We start from the raw sequence: 15,940 nt of genomic DNA on the forward strand, positions 1-15,940 counted from the left end.
AGAACCAAACGGTTTTTCCTCTCTGAACCTGGAGTAGAAGCTCTATTTCACTGTAAGTTCTCTGTGACATTTTGCACTCTCCTGATTTAATGCACCAAAGAGGATCTTTAACTCTTGGTCTACACCAGTGCAAATAAAGGTTAAATCTCTCACTAACTATCATGAACTAGCCTAATAACTCACGAGAGGCTATGGAAAAAGAAACCGAGAAAGCAGGTGTACAGACTTGATGAAAACGTGCAAAACCTGCACTACTGCAGGCAAAAGTACTATAGCGCCACATCTCCCTAACACCACCTGCGAAGTCCCCAAGCAGAGGAACTTCTACTGCGCAAAAACCCGATCCCGCGATCCGGGCCTAGTAACACAGGGGCTTTTCTTCCGAACAGTGTCCGGACCGGAGCTTGCGCTGAATGCCGGAGCTCCTATTGGCCATGCGCTGTGGGGGAGGAGGAGACTGGCAGGGAGAGAGACGGGAGGAGGGGAGAAGGGGGCAAGGCCTTTTCCCTGCCCCCTCCCGGCCCCCTCCGCAGGCTGCCGCCGGCGCCTCGTGCGTGGTTACTATGCAAATTGCAGCGATTGCGGAAATAAACAAGGGGGTAGGGAGAGAAGAGAGGGACAGCGAATCAATTGCAACTTCTGCAAAGTCTCGTACAATCCAAAGCACACAAGGCAAAACCAGAGAGAATCTGAGAACCAGCCAGCCCGGGTTGGACCGCTTTCAAAAGAGGAGAGAGAGACAGTGAGAGAGGCAGAGCGCGCGCATTGCAATTGCAAAAGCCTTCAGATTTGGGCAAAAAAAAAAATTCTCCAAGAAGCCTGCAATTGGCCAAGAGCTTTAAAAAACCTCTTCCGGGTTTTCAACGGTTCCAAGTTTATTTAGATATTTTCTTAATGCAAAAAAAAGGGGACAACAAATGAAGCAATTCGTCTGAACATTTTAAAGTTTCTCACGTACTCTTTTTACATTGCAATGGTACGTGGTACATCTTAAACTTTCTATTTTGCGTTTATACGATGTGCGTTTTATAAACAACAATATGGTAGAATGATTTTGTTTAATGGCTAAGACTTTAAAATTTCTCTAGCTTGCATATGCATTTAAGTGATTGCTGGGTAAATGTCTATTGTGATGGTTTTGTTTTAAAGATGTAGCTTTGTGGATGGCTTTTTTTGCTGTGTGCATCAGAGACCGGGTTTCCGTTTTTTTTCCCCGAGATTTGAAAAAAATTGCTGAGCTTGACAGATTTTTTTTCCTCCTAGCGCTTGCTCGATTCCAGAAAGGGGGGTGGGGGGGAAATCCTGTACGTGCTCTGTTCTGTAAAAAGACGTCTGGCCTCAGCAGTCAACCTAACCCGAAAAGAAATGTCTGGACCGGGAGAATAATTGACGATTCGATCCTCTAATCAATGGGGAAACATGAGAGATTGACAAAAGCTTTATCCAATCATGAGGAAGCTTGGGTGTACCATGGTTCGCAGTAGCGAGAGGGGGCGGGCAGAGAAGATCTGAAGTTCTCTGCGTCTCTGAAGGGGTTGGTGTGGTTCAAGCTGTCAAAGCTACAAGCTCTTCCGGATTTAGCAAGCACAATAGGAAAGAGTTTTCGAGTTTAAGAAAAAAAAAATGATTGGGGATGTTTGCATGAATTTTATGTCTTCTTTACTGCCTTTCTGGAAAAACTTAGAAAAATGCTGTTAGAGAAAGATTTAACTTTGCATTAATTATTATTTTCAAATTCAGATAAGTTGTTAACTGTTGTAGAAGATGAGGTTCAACTGTTAAAAATGTATAACTTAAAAACTTCCCTGAACTATGGTACTATAGTGAGCTTTGGGAAGTAATATGTTGTATGCTCTGTATTGCAAAACTTCTCTGCTCTGATTATTTTAGAAGATTTGGGTTTACCAGTACTTTGGAGGAATGGGCAAGCTTCTCTTGAACTCTAAACAGTTTTAAGGGAGACAATGTTTCACAGGTGGACTGACAGCTGTTTTTTACATTTGAAAGGAATGGGGGGAGAAAGTTTTTTTCTTGACTTAAAAAAAAAATTTCTGCTGTTTGAATAAATGGTTAGTAGCAAATAGGATATTAAAATTGGCCAAGTTCACATTCTTGTTACCACAACAAACCCTGTGGAGGGTATGTGTGGAAGATTGCTAGCTGGCTAATTCTTAGCTTGGAGTCTGGCCTCTAGGACAAGTCTTTGACACCAATCCAGTGGAAACCAACTGCAGTAGCTTGTCTTGGAGACAGTAACTGGCAGCCTCTGACTAAAATATATCCATCTCTTCCTTCCTTCTGAACAGGGCATACACCTAATTCTGTTGGGAAGTGAATGGAAAATAATATGGGCTCTTTCCCATCTTTGTATTAAATTCCCATCGAGCTATTTCCCAAGGCTTTAGGCCTTCTAATCAAATCTAGTTTGGAAATTTGATGTAAGAATCCACTTGGATGTTCAGTTCAGCAACATGATTCAATTTAGAAATATAAGCATATAAGAAAAATCTGCACGCAAATGACCAGCAGGTCAAAAAACTAAAGAAAAATGTTAGAAAATGCTAGTGATAAAGTTAGTCTTGGTAAGAATGACGGTTAATAGCATTGTCACTTATGAACCCCAATTTTATCTTTACTGCTTTGGGCATTAAAATCTAAATCATATTAACAAGAACTTCCTATTAAGTAACCTCTAAAATGAGAGGTATTTGAGATGTACATATAAGTGAAACCTTATTGACGTAATTTATATATCTAAGAGGATTTCACTAAAACTGGCAAGGTAACATTTCTGCAAATAAAACACAGTAAATGCAAGGCTGGGCTCTGTGCCAGGAAGAATATGGATAGCCGAGAGCATGACAGGAGCCTCCTTTTCGCAGAGACAATCCCATTTCAAGGCAGCCTCCCAGCACTTGCAAAATAAATGATTGGAGTAGTTATTTCCAATAAGGGGTTTATCCTTCCTAACAATGGGTCATTTATATGATTGCAGTAAACTAGTTTTCATACTTCTCCTTTGTTTCCTACACTATCTTTCCTACTATCTTTTCTTTCCGTCCTCCATCCCTGCTCTCTCTCTCGTCTTAGTAGCTTTGTGAACTCTGGACAAGGATTTACTTTTGCAACTTGGGAAAGGGAGAGAGTTGGAAATGTTTTTTACCCCCAGACTGCCCTTTGAGGAACATCTGTTTCTTTGTGTGTGTGTTTAAATTTATGCCTGTTGGAGAGAAAGTTACCAGAAGCCTTTCTGTAACTGTAACTCTTCTACTGTATTTTTCTCAGTCGTGTTTCCAAAGGCTGTAGTTGGAACTGTGCTTTGTAGTGTTCCCCCGCCTCCCCTCCTCCTCCTCCTCCCGCGGGGGAGGGAGCGGGAGCTGGCGGAGATAGGAGAGAAAGCAGGAGCGGATGTGAAGGGCTTTGGTGCTGAACTTGGATCCAGCCCTTGCCTAGAGGGCGCAAACAATCGTCCCATATCCAAAAGTCTTACGAAGGGCGCCAAAAGTTACTTAAGATAATATTGCTAACCGCAGAAAGCTGGAAATCGCGGGCACATCCACTGCTGCAACAAAAGAAGTTTTTAAAGTAGAAATATCAGCATTAAGTTACTTTCCCCCATTTTTTTTTTCAATCAGGGCGATGTGCCAGTCTTTTTAAAAAATCTTTTTCTTTTTCTTGGGATTCAATTAAAAAGTTAAAATCTTTGCTGTTTTGGAAAGAGGCAGATGTGAAGTCTATCTTTTAATACACCAAAAGAAAGATTTTAATCTGCTCTGGTAGAGTGCTTCCCAAGAGTACAAACTTGAACAATAACTTCTCCCTGTGCCTCAGTTACATGTTGGGACCGTCAGCCAGAAACTTCTATCGAGGAAACTTGGAGCGGGTTGAAGTTATAGATCCCAGCAAAGGTTTTCGTGGCCAGGAATGTTGTCTGTGTAACCGGGCTTAGCTTTTAGGACATTTCCCCCCTCCTGAAATCCAAGAGGAACCAAGGAATAGCCGTTGTTTAGTTTGGAAAACATGGGACTCTCTCATTAAAGGTTTAAGTCATTATTTCCCTTCACCCCATAATAAATAATCTGAGAGATGTCCAAGAATATTTAGGATCACGATGTGTGAAATGGTTTCTTGAGCATTCAGGAATTATTTTAGCAATAAAGTAACTGGAGAACAAGCAAAACATAACTTTAGACAGATGCAGAATATTTCAGAGGATTTTATTTTTCTTTTCTCAGGAGCATTTTTGATGTCCTTGACTTAAAAAGGGGGGTGCGTGGGGTCTAAATGAGAATGACCTTAACACTTCGCCTGACCCTCACCTGCAGAGTGGGCATTCCTACAGTAATTTCTTTTCAGCGGCTGTCTAAGCTACGTAACCTCTACTAAGGTGCGGATTCCCCCTGTCTGTGTGCCAGTGTCTTTCAACGTGATACACCCATCTTTTCTTTTGGAATTTTGAGAAGGATTTGCGAATGCAGCAGGCTGCAAACTAGAGCAAGGGAGATGAGGTCCAGGAAGAGATGGGAAGAGGATTTGGATGAAGGAGGTATATATACATACATATATTCCCCCATCATGGAGGAGAGCCTAGAGAGAAAATAGGAGGTTAAAAAAACTGGAAAAGCAGGCTTATTGGCAACTTGCCAAACCCTAAAAGCCACCCCCCTTTTCTGCCAAAACAATACTTTAGCAAACCTAAAATAATTGCAGGAAGCTCTTTTCCATTTTAAGAACTATTACCTGGGAGAGGGAAAAAGAGGGGATTCTTAAAAGGCACCCTTCCAGAGGTGTCCCAGGCACAGAGACGGTTATGATAGCCTCTGTCCACTTCTGGGCACGCGTTTGTGGACCAGAATATCTCCCTTCCCCAAGGGGACATCCCTTTTACATTTTTTTTTTCTCTTAAAAAGAAAAAGATGTCACAGCTAAACCACTGTTGTTTCTGAACGTGATAGAACTTTTTCTATGGCGTCTGTGTTCAAACCCACTAGTTTCACAGTCCTGGGAGGGAGAACGCTCATTAATCTCCGCCTCCCTTTCTCCAGACAACCCCCACCCCCGCCCCCCCAAATCCGGTGAATCTTCTGTGTGAAAAATTTCCCCACCACCCCCGCTCCTGCATGCCATCGGACTGAAGCTGCACAAAGTTTGCAGGATTTTGTGCATAATTACCTCTGCCGACGATCTATTCCCATAGAAAGCTTCGTTGGAGAGATTACAATGCTTTTGAGCCGTACAGCATTTCAGAGGGAAAAGAAAGTTACCTAGGAGGTCCGATTAAAAAAAATTTTTTTTGCATACATGCAAATTGGCCCCCAGGCCTTGTCCCGGGTTCTCCCCGTGCCCACATCGCGAACCCGGGGGTGCCGGGCCACCTGGCAAAGTTGCCCAAGTCCTCCCCCGAGGTCCGCGAAGGTCTGCGGCGGGGATGGGGGGATGGGGATGAGGAAAAGTAGTTTTGTTTGCTTAAGCACATCCTGTGGCAGCCTATAGCTGCCCGGGAGTACAGACTGTAACTGCTCCTCACTGCGTTACCCAGTAATACGCTGAGCGGGGACGTGGGGGGGGCGCTGGGGCAGAGTGAACGGAGAGCCAGCAAGCCAGGGAGCGGGAGAGAGAGCGAGCCAGCGCGAGCGGCCGCGGAGGCTCGGACCCGGCTGGCCGCGCGGCGCCGCAGCCGCCCCCTCCCCCACGTACCCCCTCCGCCCCCGGCGGCGGCGCGAGCGGGCGGCGGCTGTGCGGTGCGGTGCAGAGCGGAGGCGGAGGCGGGCGCGCGGGCAGCTCGCGGGCACCCGGCCGGGCGGGCGCGGGAGCGGGAAAGGGTGCGCTATGCCTTTAACGCCCGCGTACAGTAGACATGTATAGTGGCGTGTAGGGAAACTCTAGGCGGGGTTAAAGTTCAGCTCATGGAGCGGCAATAGCGCTGGCTGGCTGCAGTTGAGCCGAGTTGGAAATGTGAACGCAAGAAGCAGGCTTGATTTTTTTCTCCCCCCTTCTCTCTCTCTCCTCCTCTCTCCCTCTTTCTCCTTTCTCACCCGCACTCACGCACACCTACAAACCGCACACCCAGACGCACACGCACACCCCATCGCCCGGCAGTTATGTATTCTCCGCTCTGTCTCACCCAGGTAAGCAGCTGCTTGGATGCCGAGGGGGTCAGGGGAGCAGGGGGTGGCATGACGAGGGGCTGGGCAGGGGGTGCCAGGGACCGTCGCGCTGGCTGGGCCCGGGGCATATGTCTTGGTGTGTGCGCGTGTGTGCGCGTGTTTCTGCGTGTGTGCGCGTGTGCTTGTGTGTGTGGGGGGGAGAAATACAGCTTTAAGAAAGTAACTTTGTTTCCATGCGGGTGCATTCCTCTTGCACGGCCATTTGTGTGGGCACATGGCTAATGGCGCCCTCTTATTAATGCGTTAATTAATATCGGGGCGACGGACTGCGGAACGGCGCTGTTTTCGGACGCCCCGCACGTGTTTCGGCCGGTTGCAGCCCATGACACGCTGAAATCTGGACTCAGCGTTTCTGCAGCCGGGAGGCCGGCTCCTGTAGTTCCGCCGCGCCCGGGGAGGGGGCCGCCGACGGCGCCCACCGCACACCGCGTACGCTGGGAGCAGCTGAAGCCCCGGGGGCGGGGAACTCGGGGCCCCGCGCCCACGGCCCGCTCCCGCAGCCCGCGCCGCAGCAGCCTCCCCAAACTCTTACTTTTGTTTATTGTTTGTCAGCCTTTGGGGTCCGGCCGCGGGAGGGACGCGGGGCCGGCGGCCCCGGCCCGGGTCGGGACAGCGCCCCGCGGACACGGGCGGGCGGCGGCGAGCCGGCCCCCGGGCTCGGCGGAGAGGGGCTGCGTGGATGCGCGTCCCCCGCGCCGGCCGGGTGGAGCCTGCGTCCTCGTCGCCCGCTCGCTTTCGCGAGTGAAAGTTTCGTTGCCGGGACGAGTCCACGCTGCGCAGGGCAGCGGAGGCCGAGGGCCGCGGGCGGGAGAGTGCGGCGAGGAGTCGGGCTCCCGGCCGCGAGCCCAGGCGGCGGCCGGGGCCGGACGCGGCTCCCCCCGCCGCCGCCGCCGCCGCCGCCGCCTCCCGCCACCGCAGCGCGACTCGGGCCGCTCCGCTCGCAGGACGGGGGCAACTTTTCCCTCCGACTCAACTCGGAGCGTGGGTCTCTCTCGCTCCCCTGCCCCTCCTTTCCATGCCCTCCCTTTCCATCCCTCTCTAGTCTGCACCACCCCCAGGCAAAATATTGCTACTTCACGGCTCCAAATCTGGTCTCTTTTGAATATATTATTTATTTTCTTTGACTAAAAGGCATAAAGTCAAAGTGATTTTGCGCAAAAAAAAAAAAAAAAAAAAAAATTGGGAAAAAAGTGTGAACCTTCATACTGTTATGCTACATTGAGATCTGACCATTAATCACCTACATGAGTTGTATGCTTCATATAAAATGTTTATTCACCACTCCCTTAAAAAAACCTGCTGCCACCTCTTGCCTTCATTTAGCAGGAGATAACGGTTTAATCGGAATACTTTCTACAAGGTTAAAAAGTATCAGTAGTTTTTTTCTCTCCTCTCTAGATTCTGGATTTATTTCCCACATGACATCCCTTATTGCAATATCTAACAGTAAAAATACCGACTGTTTGACCTCAGAAGACTCTTGAATGTATCTTTTATGTTGAAATGGTCTGTTTGGGATTTAGGCCTAACATTAATAATAGATAGCAGTTGCTTTTAGTTATTGCAAAATTTAAAAAAAATTTTCCCTAACAAACTTCCAAAGTTCCTATTTTAGTAACTTGTGGAAGTTGGAATGAAACTTTTCCAACCACTCTGGCAAGGTTCACAATTGCATATGGATAAGTTGCAAAGTGTAAGATAATTTGAATGAGTTACCACTACAGTGAAAATGCTGAGATTCAAAGGCTGAAGTTCTAGCTGGCAAAAGTTTGCAACACATACAACTTGTAGATAATACCACTGTGCTGCAGTAGTAGGATACATTAGCATCTTCTCAAGTGAGCTCTCAAAAGAAAAATTTATATTTTGGGATGGTACCTATAGGAGGATACCTGTGTATCCATGCAGGCCAAGGGCATACATGTCAGGTATTTCACAAAGTTGGATTCTCTTGGTTCTTGAACTATTATCACGTTAAAAAAGTTGTTTGTTTTTTAAAGACATATTTGGCAGTGCGATTGATACATTCACTAGGCCTTCATCTGGAAATACCACTAAGAGAAACGCTTACTTAGTGTAACAGTTTGTGAAGAAAATATACACTAAATAGTGAATGAGGGCCATATATTTTATGAGTTCTTCTTTTAAAAATTGATTTACAATTTATTTAATTTGCTGGAATATTTATAGAGCTTTAGAGCCAGTTTTTAAAAGAAAAACTTAGGTAGTTTATTGGTCGTTAAAGAAAGTCCACTAAGCACAGTGATAAAAGTGCTCTAAATGAAGGAATAAACTTCATATATGTGTATGCAATTTAAAAAAACTTAACCAGGAAAATGCCAGATATCTTATTTTAATCCATATAGGCATATCATAACCAAATCATGTACCTGGCCATAGAATGATAACACAGTAGAAATTTATAGGTGAACCTTTGAGAAGTAGTTCCAGGCATATCAGCATTCAGTGGTTCTTAAACTTGGCTTACTTACAAACAGATCAACCTTTTAGGTGTTGATTCGAAGTCATACCACTTTTGAAACAGGTTTTCAGGTTTGTTTTTATTGGTGGCTGTAACTCTCTCACCGAGTACATATGTAAAAAATATTCTTTGTTTTCTCGTGAATATTTTGAAATATTACGTAGCTTATGACTGTATGTGCAGCAACAAGATTTGTAAAGGCATACTGCTTTTATTTTTTTTTTTAAACTAATATATACTATGCCAGGACATTTCCCACAAGCTAATGATATTCTTTAGTTTTGATGTTCTGGAATATTTCTAATTGTCAGTTGAGAAAGATAGCTAGCACTTTAATTGTGCACGTGAGTAAAGTTATACAAAATATTGTGCTCTTTTATTGGCACAGCCTTGAAACCTTTGGGGAGTAATAAGTTGTAAATACTTCTGATGCAAAATTGGGGACTTAGATTATTCTTAATAATTAGTTGACGTAGTTGGCCTCATTTAAAGATTTTTATGCTGAGATATATGGGCATTTGGTTGGCAGGTAAACAAAATCCTTTTGAACACGAATGAATGCAGTTTGCAATTCTCTGAGAAGGATATTGGGAGTATCTTCAAGCATATTAGAATGTTTATTTAAATGCATATTAGAATGTTTATTTAAAACGTTTATTAATAAAGCTTTTTAATAAGATAACGTTTTAACATAAATATGAATTGTTTGGAACTAAGTTATTCTCTGCATTAGAAAATAGGGCTGAGATTTTAAAATGAAATCCTTTTGGTGAAAGCTCACTTTGTAGTTAAGGTAGACCCCAGGAGTTCTTTGCATAATACCATACAGCTTTGGTCCCTAGCATGTCCTGTGTATATAAGAAAATCAGTCAGTGTGAAGGACTGTTTCAAACCCAAAATTTATGTATTTTAGAGCATTTCAAGGATGAGCTCAGAATTTAGTAATGTTTAAATGCTTTGCGGTTTGGCGTGTACCTTATTAGATAAACTGTGACTTGAAAAATACTACCCCTCTGCCCCCCAATTTCTCTCTTCTCCAGTATGGCAGTAAGAAAGATTCTCAAACATCAGAAATTTAAAAATGCTAATGGTTTTTGGTAAAGAATAATATAATTCTTGTATTTTTCTCTGTTTCCTCTCCACTTAAAGAATGCTCACATGTTATAAAAGCTGACTTTTCTTTTGGATTATTTTATTGAAAAAGAGCAGTTTTCAAAGCTAAACTTGAAATACAAAGCCTGAAATTTGTTTAGAGAAGAAAGAAATAAGTGTCAATAATTGAAATGATTTCTTATGTATCATATTAATTTATACTTTAAAAAATTGTCATACGTAGTATTTAGATGATTGGTTATAATTTACAATATTTTAACAGACTTCATTGTTAAAATATTTAATCAATTTTAACCACTAAGTTTACATTTGAGCATTTAAAAATTTAATAATTGCTTTAATAGTAATAATATTTTGAATATCGCAATTTTGTCTCTAAAGTGTATATTTACATGGATATTAAGAACTGAAAAAGAGTGTGTTTTATATTTGTCTGTCGCACACCCTTCTAAGAAAGTCATCAACTACCTCTGATTTTCTTATCCTCCTTTATTTGAAAGTAAATAATTGATCTTTTGGGGGGTGTTGTGCGGCGGAGAGAAGTTATGTAAGATTAGTGTGGGTTGGTTAATCGAAAGTTAGATGTACTCAGATAGCTTTGTGGAGGTTGCTGTTAATTTTTTTTTAATTTTATTTTTATATTTACTAAGAAAATGTCAAGCAAAAGAATAAAAAATTTTAATAAAACAGTAGGAAAAATTTTAATATTTTAAATTCAATATTATTTCCAAATTACTTGAATTTTAAGAGGCAACCGTGAAGGTTTTCCTAGAGTCTTGTAATCTTTGTATATACCAGGTTCTCTGTTTTCCTCTGGGAAAAAGCCTGAAATATTATTTTCGAAAATTAAATAATTCTTTTTTCTTAGGGATGATCATTACTGAAGGCATTTCACAATCATATCAGTAAATTAAATGTATTTAGTTGCATCACTATTGTCACAGTGACACATTCTGTTTACTATCTGGCATGTACTTTTTGTTTTTTTTCTTTTTTCCCCCTTTTTGTTTCATTGCTATAGTATCAGCAATTATGTCTTGGGCATAGATATTTTAGTCTGATGAATATTAGATTTATCTCTTCTTTATGGTCCCTGCCATAATGATCTAGGTTTTTGACCAAAAAAAAAAAAAAAAAATTATGTGCAATCGTAATACTTAAAAGGGAATTAAGATGTTACCAAAATGACTAAGAAACATCAGAGTTTACATGCAATGTTTTTAGAGGGAAAGTCTTTATTTTCATTGATTGCAGAGATGATTTTTGCTCCTAGACTTTCATAAACATTGACTGGCATCTGAATGTTTAGGGTTTGCCAATCTGGCGGCCGAGCCCTGGCTGTACTACAAGTAGTGAGGTCAAGGCTGGAGCAAAATTAGATATGCCTTCCTTGAAATAGGGTTAAGATTATATATTGTTATAAGCATTTTAATAAATTTCACTTAACTATCTAAAGGATGAGAGACTGAGGCCTGACCATTGAATCTGGGCACTTTGGTGAACATGCTAAAATATTTTTTAATTTTCTTCTTTTAGTTGTGAGAAATGATACTGGTGTTTGTTTTTTTTTTTCTCCACCCCGCCCCCCACCTTCACCCTTCTCGGGCTTTCTATAGGGATCCTATATATGATTTTGGTAATATAATGCTTGAACCAAATTTCAAGTGAAATAAAGATATGTATATATATATTTAAGGAGATCATCTGAAAAAAAGTTGTTTCCTTTTGTTTTCAGTCTATTCATATTTATGTTTTTATTCATTTCCCTAGGATGAATTTCATCCTTTCATTGAAGCACTTCTGCCCCACGTCCGAGCCTTCGCCTACACATGGTTCAATCTGCAGGCCCGAAAACGAAAATATTTCAAAAAACATGAAAAGCGTATGTCAAAAGAAGAAGAGAGAGCTGTGAAGGATGAGTTGCTAAGTGAAAAACCAGAGGTCAAGCAGAAGTGGGCATCTCGACTTCTGGCCAAGTTACGGAAAGATATCCGACCTGAGTACCGAGAGGATTTTGTGCTTACAGTTACAGGGAAAAAGCCTCCATGTTGTGTTCTTTCCAACCCAGACCAGAAAGGCAAGATGCGAAGAATTGACTGCCTCCGCCAGGCAGATAAAGTCTGGAGGTTGGACCTGGTTATGGTGATTTTATTTAAAGGTATTCCGCTCGAAAGTACTGATGGCGAGCGCCTTGTAAAGTCCCCGCAGTGCTCTAATCCAGGGCTCTGTGTCCAGCCCCATCACATAGGGGTTTCTGTTAAGGAACTCGATTTATATTTGGCATACTTTGTGCATGCAGCAGGTAAGTGCAATGGTGAGAAGTTGTTCCACTTTCTTGTGTGTATTTCTTTCCTGATGACCTCTGTATATGCCATTCCTGAACACCCTAAGTTGTAGGCCATGTATTTACAGACAGTGCGGTTTCAAAGGTGGGCCAAAGTCAGAATGGCCAGAATCCCCATTGTCTGAGGTGTCATCTTCGTTTGGGTGAAAAAGCATAGCTTTGAAAGAACTATCACTAAGTTCAGTTCTTTTGGCAAGTAGTATCATCAAAGGTGTTGGGTAGTCAGTTATGCGATATGTTTAAATCACATTTTTTGATGTTGGGTGAGAGAAGCCTCATAAAAACCCTTGTAACAAAGAGTATATTTTAACTGGCAAGTGATCTACTTGAAAAGCATTTAGTTTGGTAGTGAGGTAATATTTTTAGCGGCCTTTCTTCAGGGAGTGTTTTTAACCTACTGGGGCCTCTTGAACCTCTTGCTAATTAAGAGGCTGGAGGTAAGATTACTATCAAATTGCTGATAGTTTATGAAGGAGAAAAGAATTACATTAATACATTAACTTAGTAGCTTTGTATTTAGGAACTTTTAGTGTTGTCTGAGATAAGCAAACCAGCTCTTTAAGTAACTGATGGAGAGGTTAACCTTAAAAGTAACAAACCTGTATAGTGTATGAGTGCATTGAAAAATTGGTATTGATAATTGATTTAGTGAGTTGCTTTGATTCGTAATAAAATTATTTATTGTTGCAAGGCTGTTTTCAAGACATGTTTTACCTGTGCACATTACAGCATTTCGGGTAGCATTCAGGATAAAACTATTGAGGATTGGATAAAATAATGCATTTTTTACTTTGTTCCTTTCGTCTTGTTTTAGACAAAAGGCTCATTGTGTTATGTGAAAGCTCAGGTCTAGTGTGACTTGTTGACTTTTTATAGGTACATATTGGTCTTGCTAGATTATCTTCATGGCAGTTACTTGGGTCAGATGGGAGAAGGAAGGTTGTAGAATCCTACCAGTAGATTGTTTTGGGGTTCATGTAATTATGTATTTTTTCACAAAGGAGAAAGATAGTACCTGTAAAATCAACACTGTATTGTTTTGCCAAAACATTTTTAATTCTCAAAATGTGAGCTGTTTTTTAAAGAACTCAGCGGAAATCCTAATCTCTATTATTTTTCTCAATATATGTTTTAGAAAGAGAACTTTTGTTATCCATCTGTCCTTACATAAGAAACTGGAGAAATTAACTTTGCAAGCATGTCGCATCATCATTTGCATTCTGTTGGCAGGGGATAGATGCGTATTTTAGAGGATGTGATCTGTAAGTGTTTCAAATATTTGGGTTTCTGAAAATGTATACTTAATTATAAGAAGTGCCTGTTGCTTTACACAGTTCTGGTTGGTGAAAATGAAAAAAGCAACACCTTTCACATGGCCCCTAAACAGGAAAAGTAGCCTCCTCTTAACCCCCTTTCCATCCTATTGTTCTTATTTTGTTTTTTTTTTCTGTTGAATAAGCAAAGTTAAAATTTTTAAAAATTTATTTGCACGTGTAAGTGGAGATTCTGATAGGGAAAGGCAAGGTGCAAAAAAAAAAAATGCTTTCAAAGAGCCCTCTTTAAAATCTTATGTTTAATCTTTTCAGTATTTAGAAAAGTCAACAATTTATAAATTATAACAAATGCTTTATAAATTATAATAAATGCTCTAATTGAAAATTGAGGGTGTCAACAGGTGAAGCATATCATTGTTTGTGTTTCTTTACAGGGTAACATCAAAATGAAATATAATATGTTTTTATCAGTATGAGCAGCATCTGTTCTAAGTTTTAGACGTGAACATTTACCTTAGATTTAAAGAGATGTAACCTTTCTAGCTATTGCTGTTACATGTATTCTCTTTCGTTGTTGTTGTTGTTGTTACTGTGCTCTTGTTCCAAATCCTTGAGCTTGCAGTTGCTGTTTTTTTCAGTACCCGAAGGGTTATGTTGGCAAAATGACGTGTAGAAGGTTGCTTAGGAGAGTTAGCATCCTTATTGCTTATGAAAGATTTATTGACAGCAACATGGATCAGACTACCTTTGGTTTGGTTTTCCTGGTGTATCCCAGAATCCCTTGGTAAGCCTGAACACCAGCCAAGTGTTAGGCCATTGGCTTTTACCGAAGCGCAGTGATGGCTGCTTCTCTGTGCGCGCAACAGGACGATTGCAAAAGAAAATATTAGGAGCCTTTTGTCTGAAGATATTTCAAGTTTGAATACAGAGATTTAGAGACCTGTTATTTGTGGAAGAGAAGCTGCCAATACAAATATGAGGTAGATCGGTCAACTTACATACAACTGATTTGACAAGCATCTGTTATAATACTGAAGATTTGTAAACACTAAACAATGTTTTTACCTCCTTAAAAGTTTTGAGAACTTGCCAGTATTGGCAGGAGGCAGAGACTCTGAAACGTGCTTCAAGAAACATGCCAAAACCATTGTGGCCTTTTCACCTATAGTATGTTTCTTTTCTCTCTCTCTCTTTCTTTTAAAATGTTATATGTTTTTTTTTCTTCCAAAAAAATCTTATTTTTCCCCTAGGTGGCCACCAAAATGAGATCTTTTTTTCCTTCTAAAAATGCGTACAGCATTTTATCGCTTTATGCCTCGGCCTCTTTGATAGGAAGTTGAAATCTTGGAACACACATGTAAATGCTGGAAGTTAATGCAGAATCAATCATTTTTTGAAAGTAGAAGTGATTTAAGATGTAGTGAGACGCTAAAATACAATACATAAACTACATTCCATTTTTTTCCCTCTAAATCCAGCGGCATTATAACCATGTGAATTTTGTGGCTGATAAACAGTAACAAGTGTAATGAAATCAGTGATTCTATAAGCCTGAGAATTTCATCTCGTTAAAAGTATAAAAGAGTAAAATCATTTTATGCCCTTAGTTTGGTCTCTATTTGAGTTGTCTTTCTTATGTATCATATGAAAACTTGGAGATATTATGTTATTGTGGCAAATGGTTTTCTTCGTGGGCGTGTAACAGTAAAGCTAATTTATGACCAGTCTTTACCAGATGATCTGTATCAGAATCTACAATATACCCGGCACGTGGCAAGGTCACAATTTAAGTTGTTAAGGTCATAACCTTAGCCACCAGGCATTTGACCTTTTAGATAAAGTTAACCTTTGTTCATTAGTAGGCACTCAACCGAGAACTTTCTGGAGAGTTTTTTTTTTTTTTTTAAACTGCTTCTGTATAACTTCTGGTAATGTAATGAGAATCTAGAAAGGTTTTTAGTTGAGTTAGTTAAATTTTGTGAGAGGTTAGACTTTTTAAGAGTCTTAGAGATAGGTTACTGTATGTAGGCCATAGGATGACTGTCACAATTTATTTTTGATATTTATTACCTGCTGCGGGGTAGAATGGAAGCTCTGAGGTAGCTGTGTGGAGAAGTTTAAAAACTAAAATTAAACAAATAGAATTACGTTTAATTCAACTAAGGCCTTTGCTAATTTTCAAGTAGCATTAGGCTCAAAAGCTATGGCACAATGAACATCTTCACTTTTTGCAGATGAGGAATTTTCAAAGATCAGAAGTTATTTTTAGCGGTCTTAAAATTCACTTTGAAAGACTACTAAGTGACTGAAATTTGTCAGACAATTGCTGTAATTGTTAATTAGCAAGTGACAGAACAAATTGAATTTGTCCTAATGGTAGCACAAGTACTTGTTAGTTTTAAGTTGTAGAAGTGAACATTTTTGCACAGTAGTGTTTTAGTACAATAAATACTGATTACGTATTGCTACCATGCTACCTGTTACTACTTTTACTTAGTTTTGCTTGGACTAGGAATAGCAAAGTTCCTGTCACTCACTGAAAGAGCTGTTGCAGTGCTTC

General features: G+C 40.8%; 1 protein-coding gene across 9 annotated transcripts in view; it reads left to right on the forward strand.

Annotated features, from left to right (window-relative positions):
* The first annotated feature begins 828 nt into the window (after nucleotides 1–828).
* The window catches only part of NFIA (nuclear factor I A), a 356,733-nt gene continuing 341,621 nt past the window's right edge, over nucleotides 829–15,940 (forward strand). For 2 of the 9 annotated variants that reach the window (XM_039887813.1, XM_039887847.1), the window contains exons 1-2: nucleotides 5,757–6,128; nucleotides 11,533–12,064. In XM_039887813.1, the coding sequence (XP_039743747.1) occupies nucleotides 6,102–6,128; nucleotides 11,533–12,064 (559 nt within the window). In that variant the 5' untranslated portion in view covers nucleotides 5,757–6,101. Of the gene's footprint in view, nucleotides 977–5,640; nucleotides 6,129–11,532; nucleotides 12,065–15,940 lie in introns of those variants that run through there. The other 7 variants (XM_039887806.1, XM_039887820.1, XM_039887838.1 and 4 more) reach the window with 7 other exon arrangements.

This window comes from Pteropus medius, unplaced genomic scaffold (genome assembly GCF_902729225.1).
Source record: "Pteropus medius unplaced genomic scaffold, Ma_sr-lr_union100, whole genome shotgun sequence".
NCBI lineage: Eukaryota > Metazoa > Chordata > Mammalia > Chiroptera > Pteropodidae > Pteropus > Pteropus medius.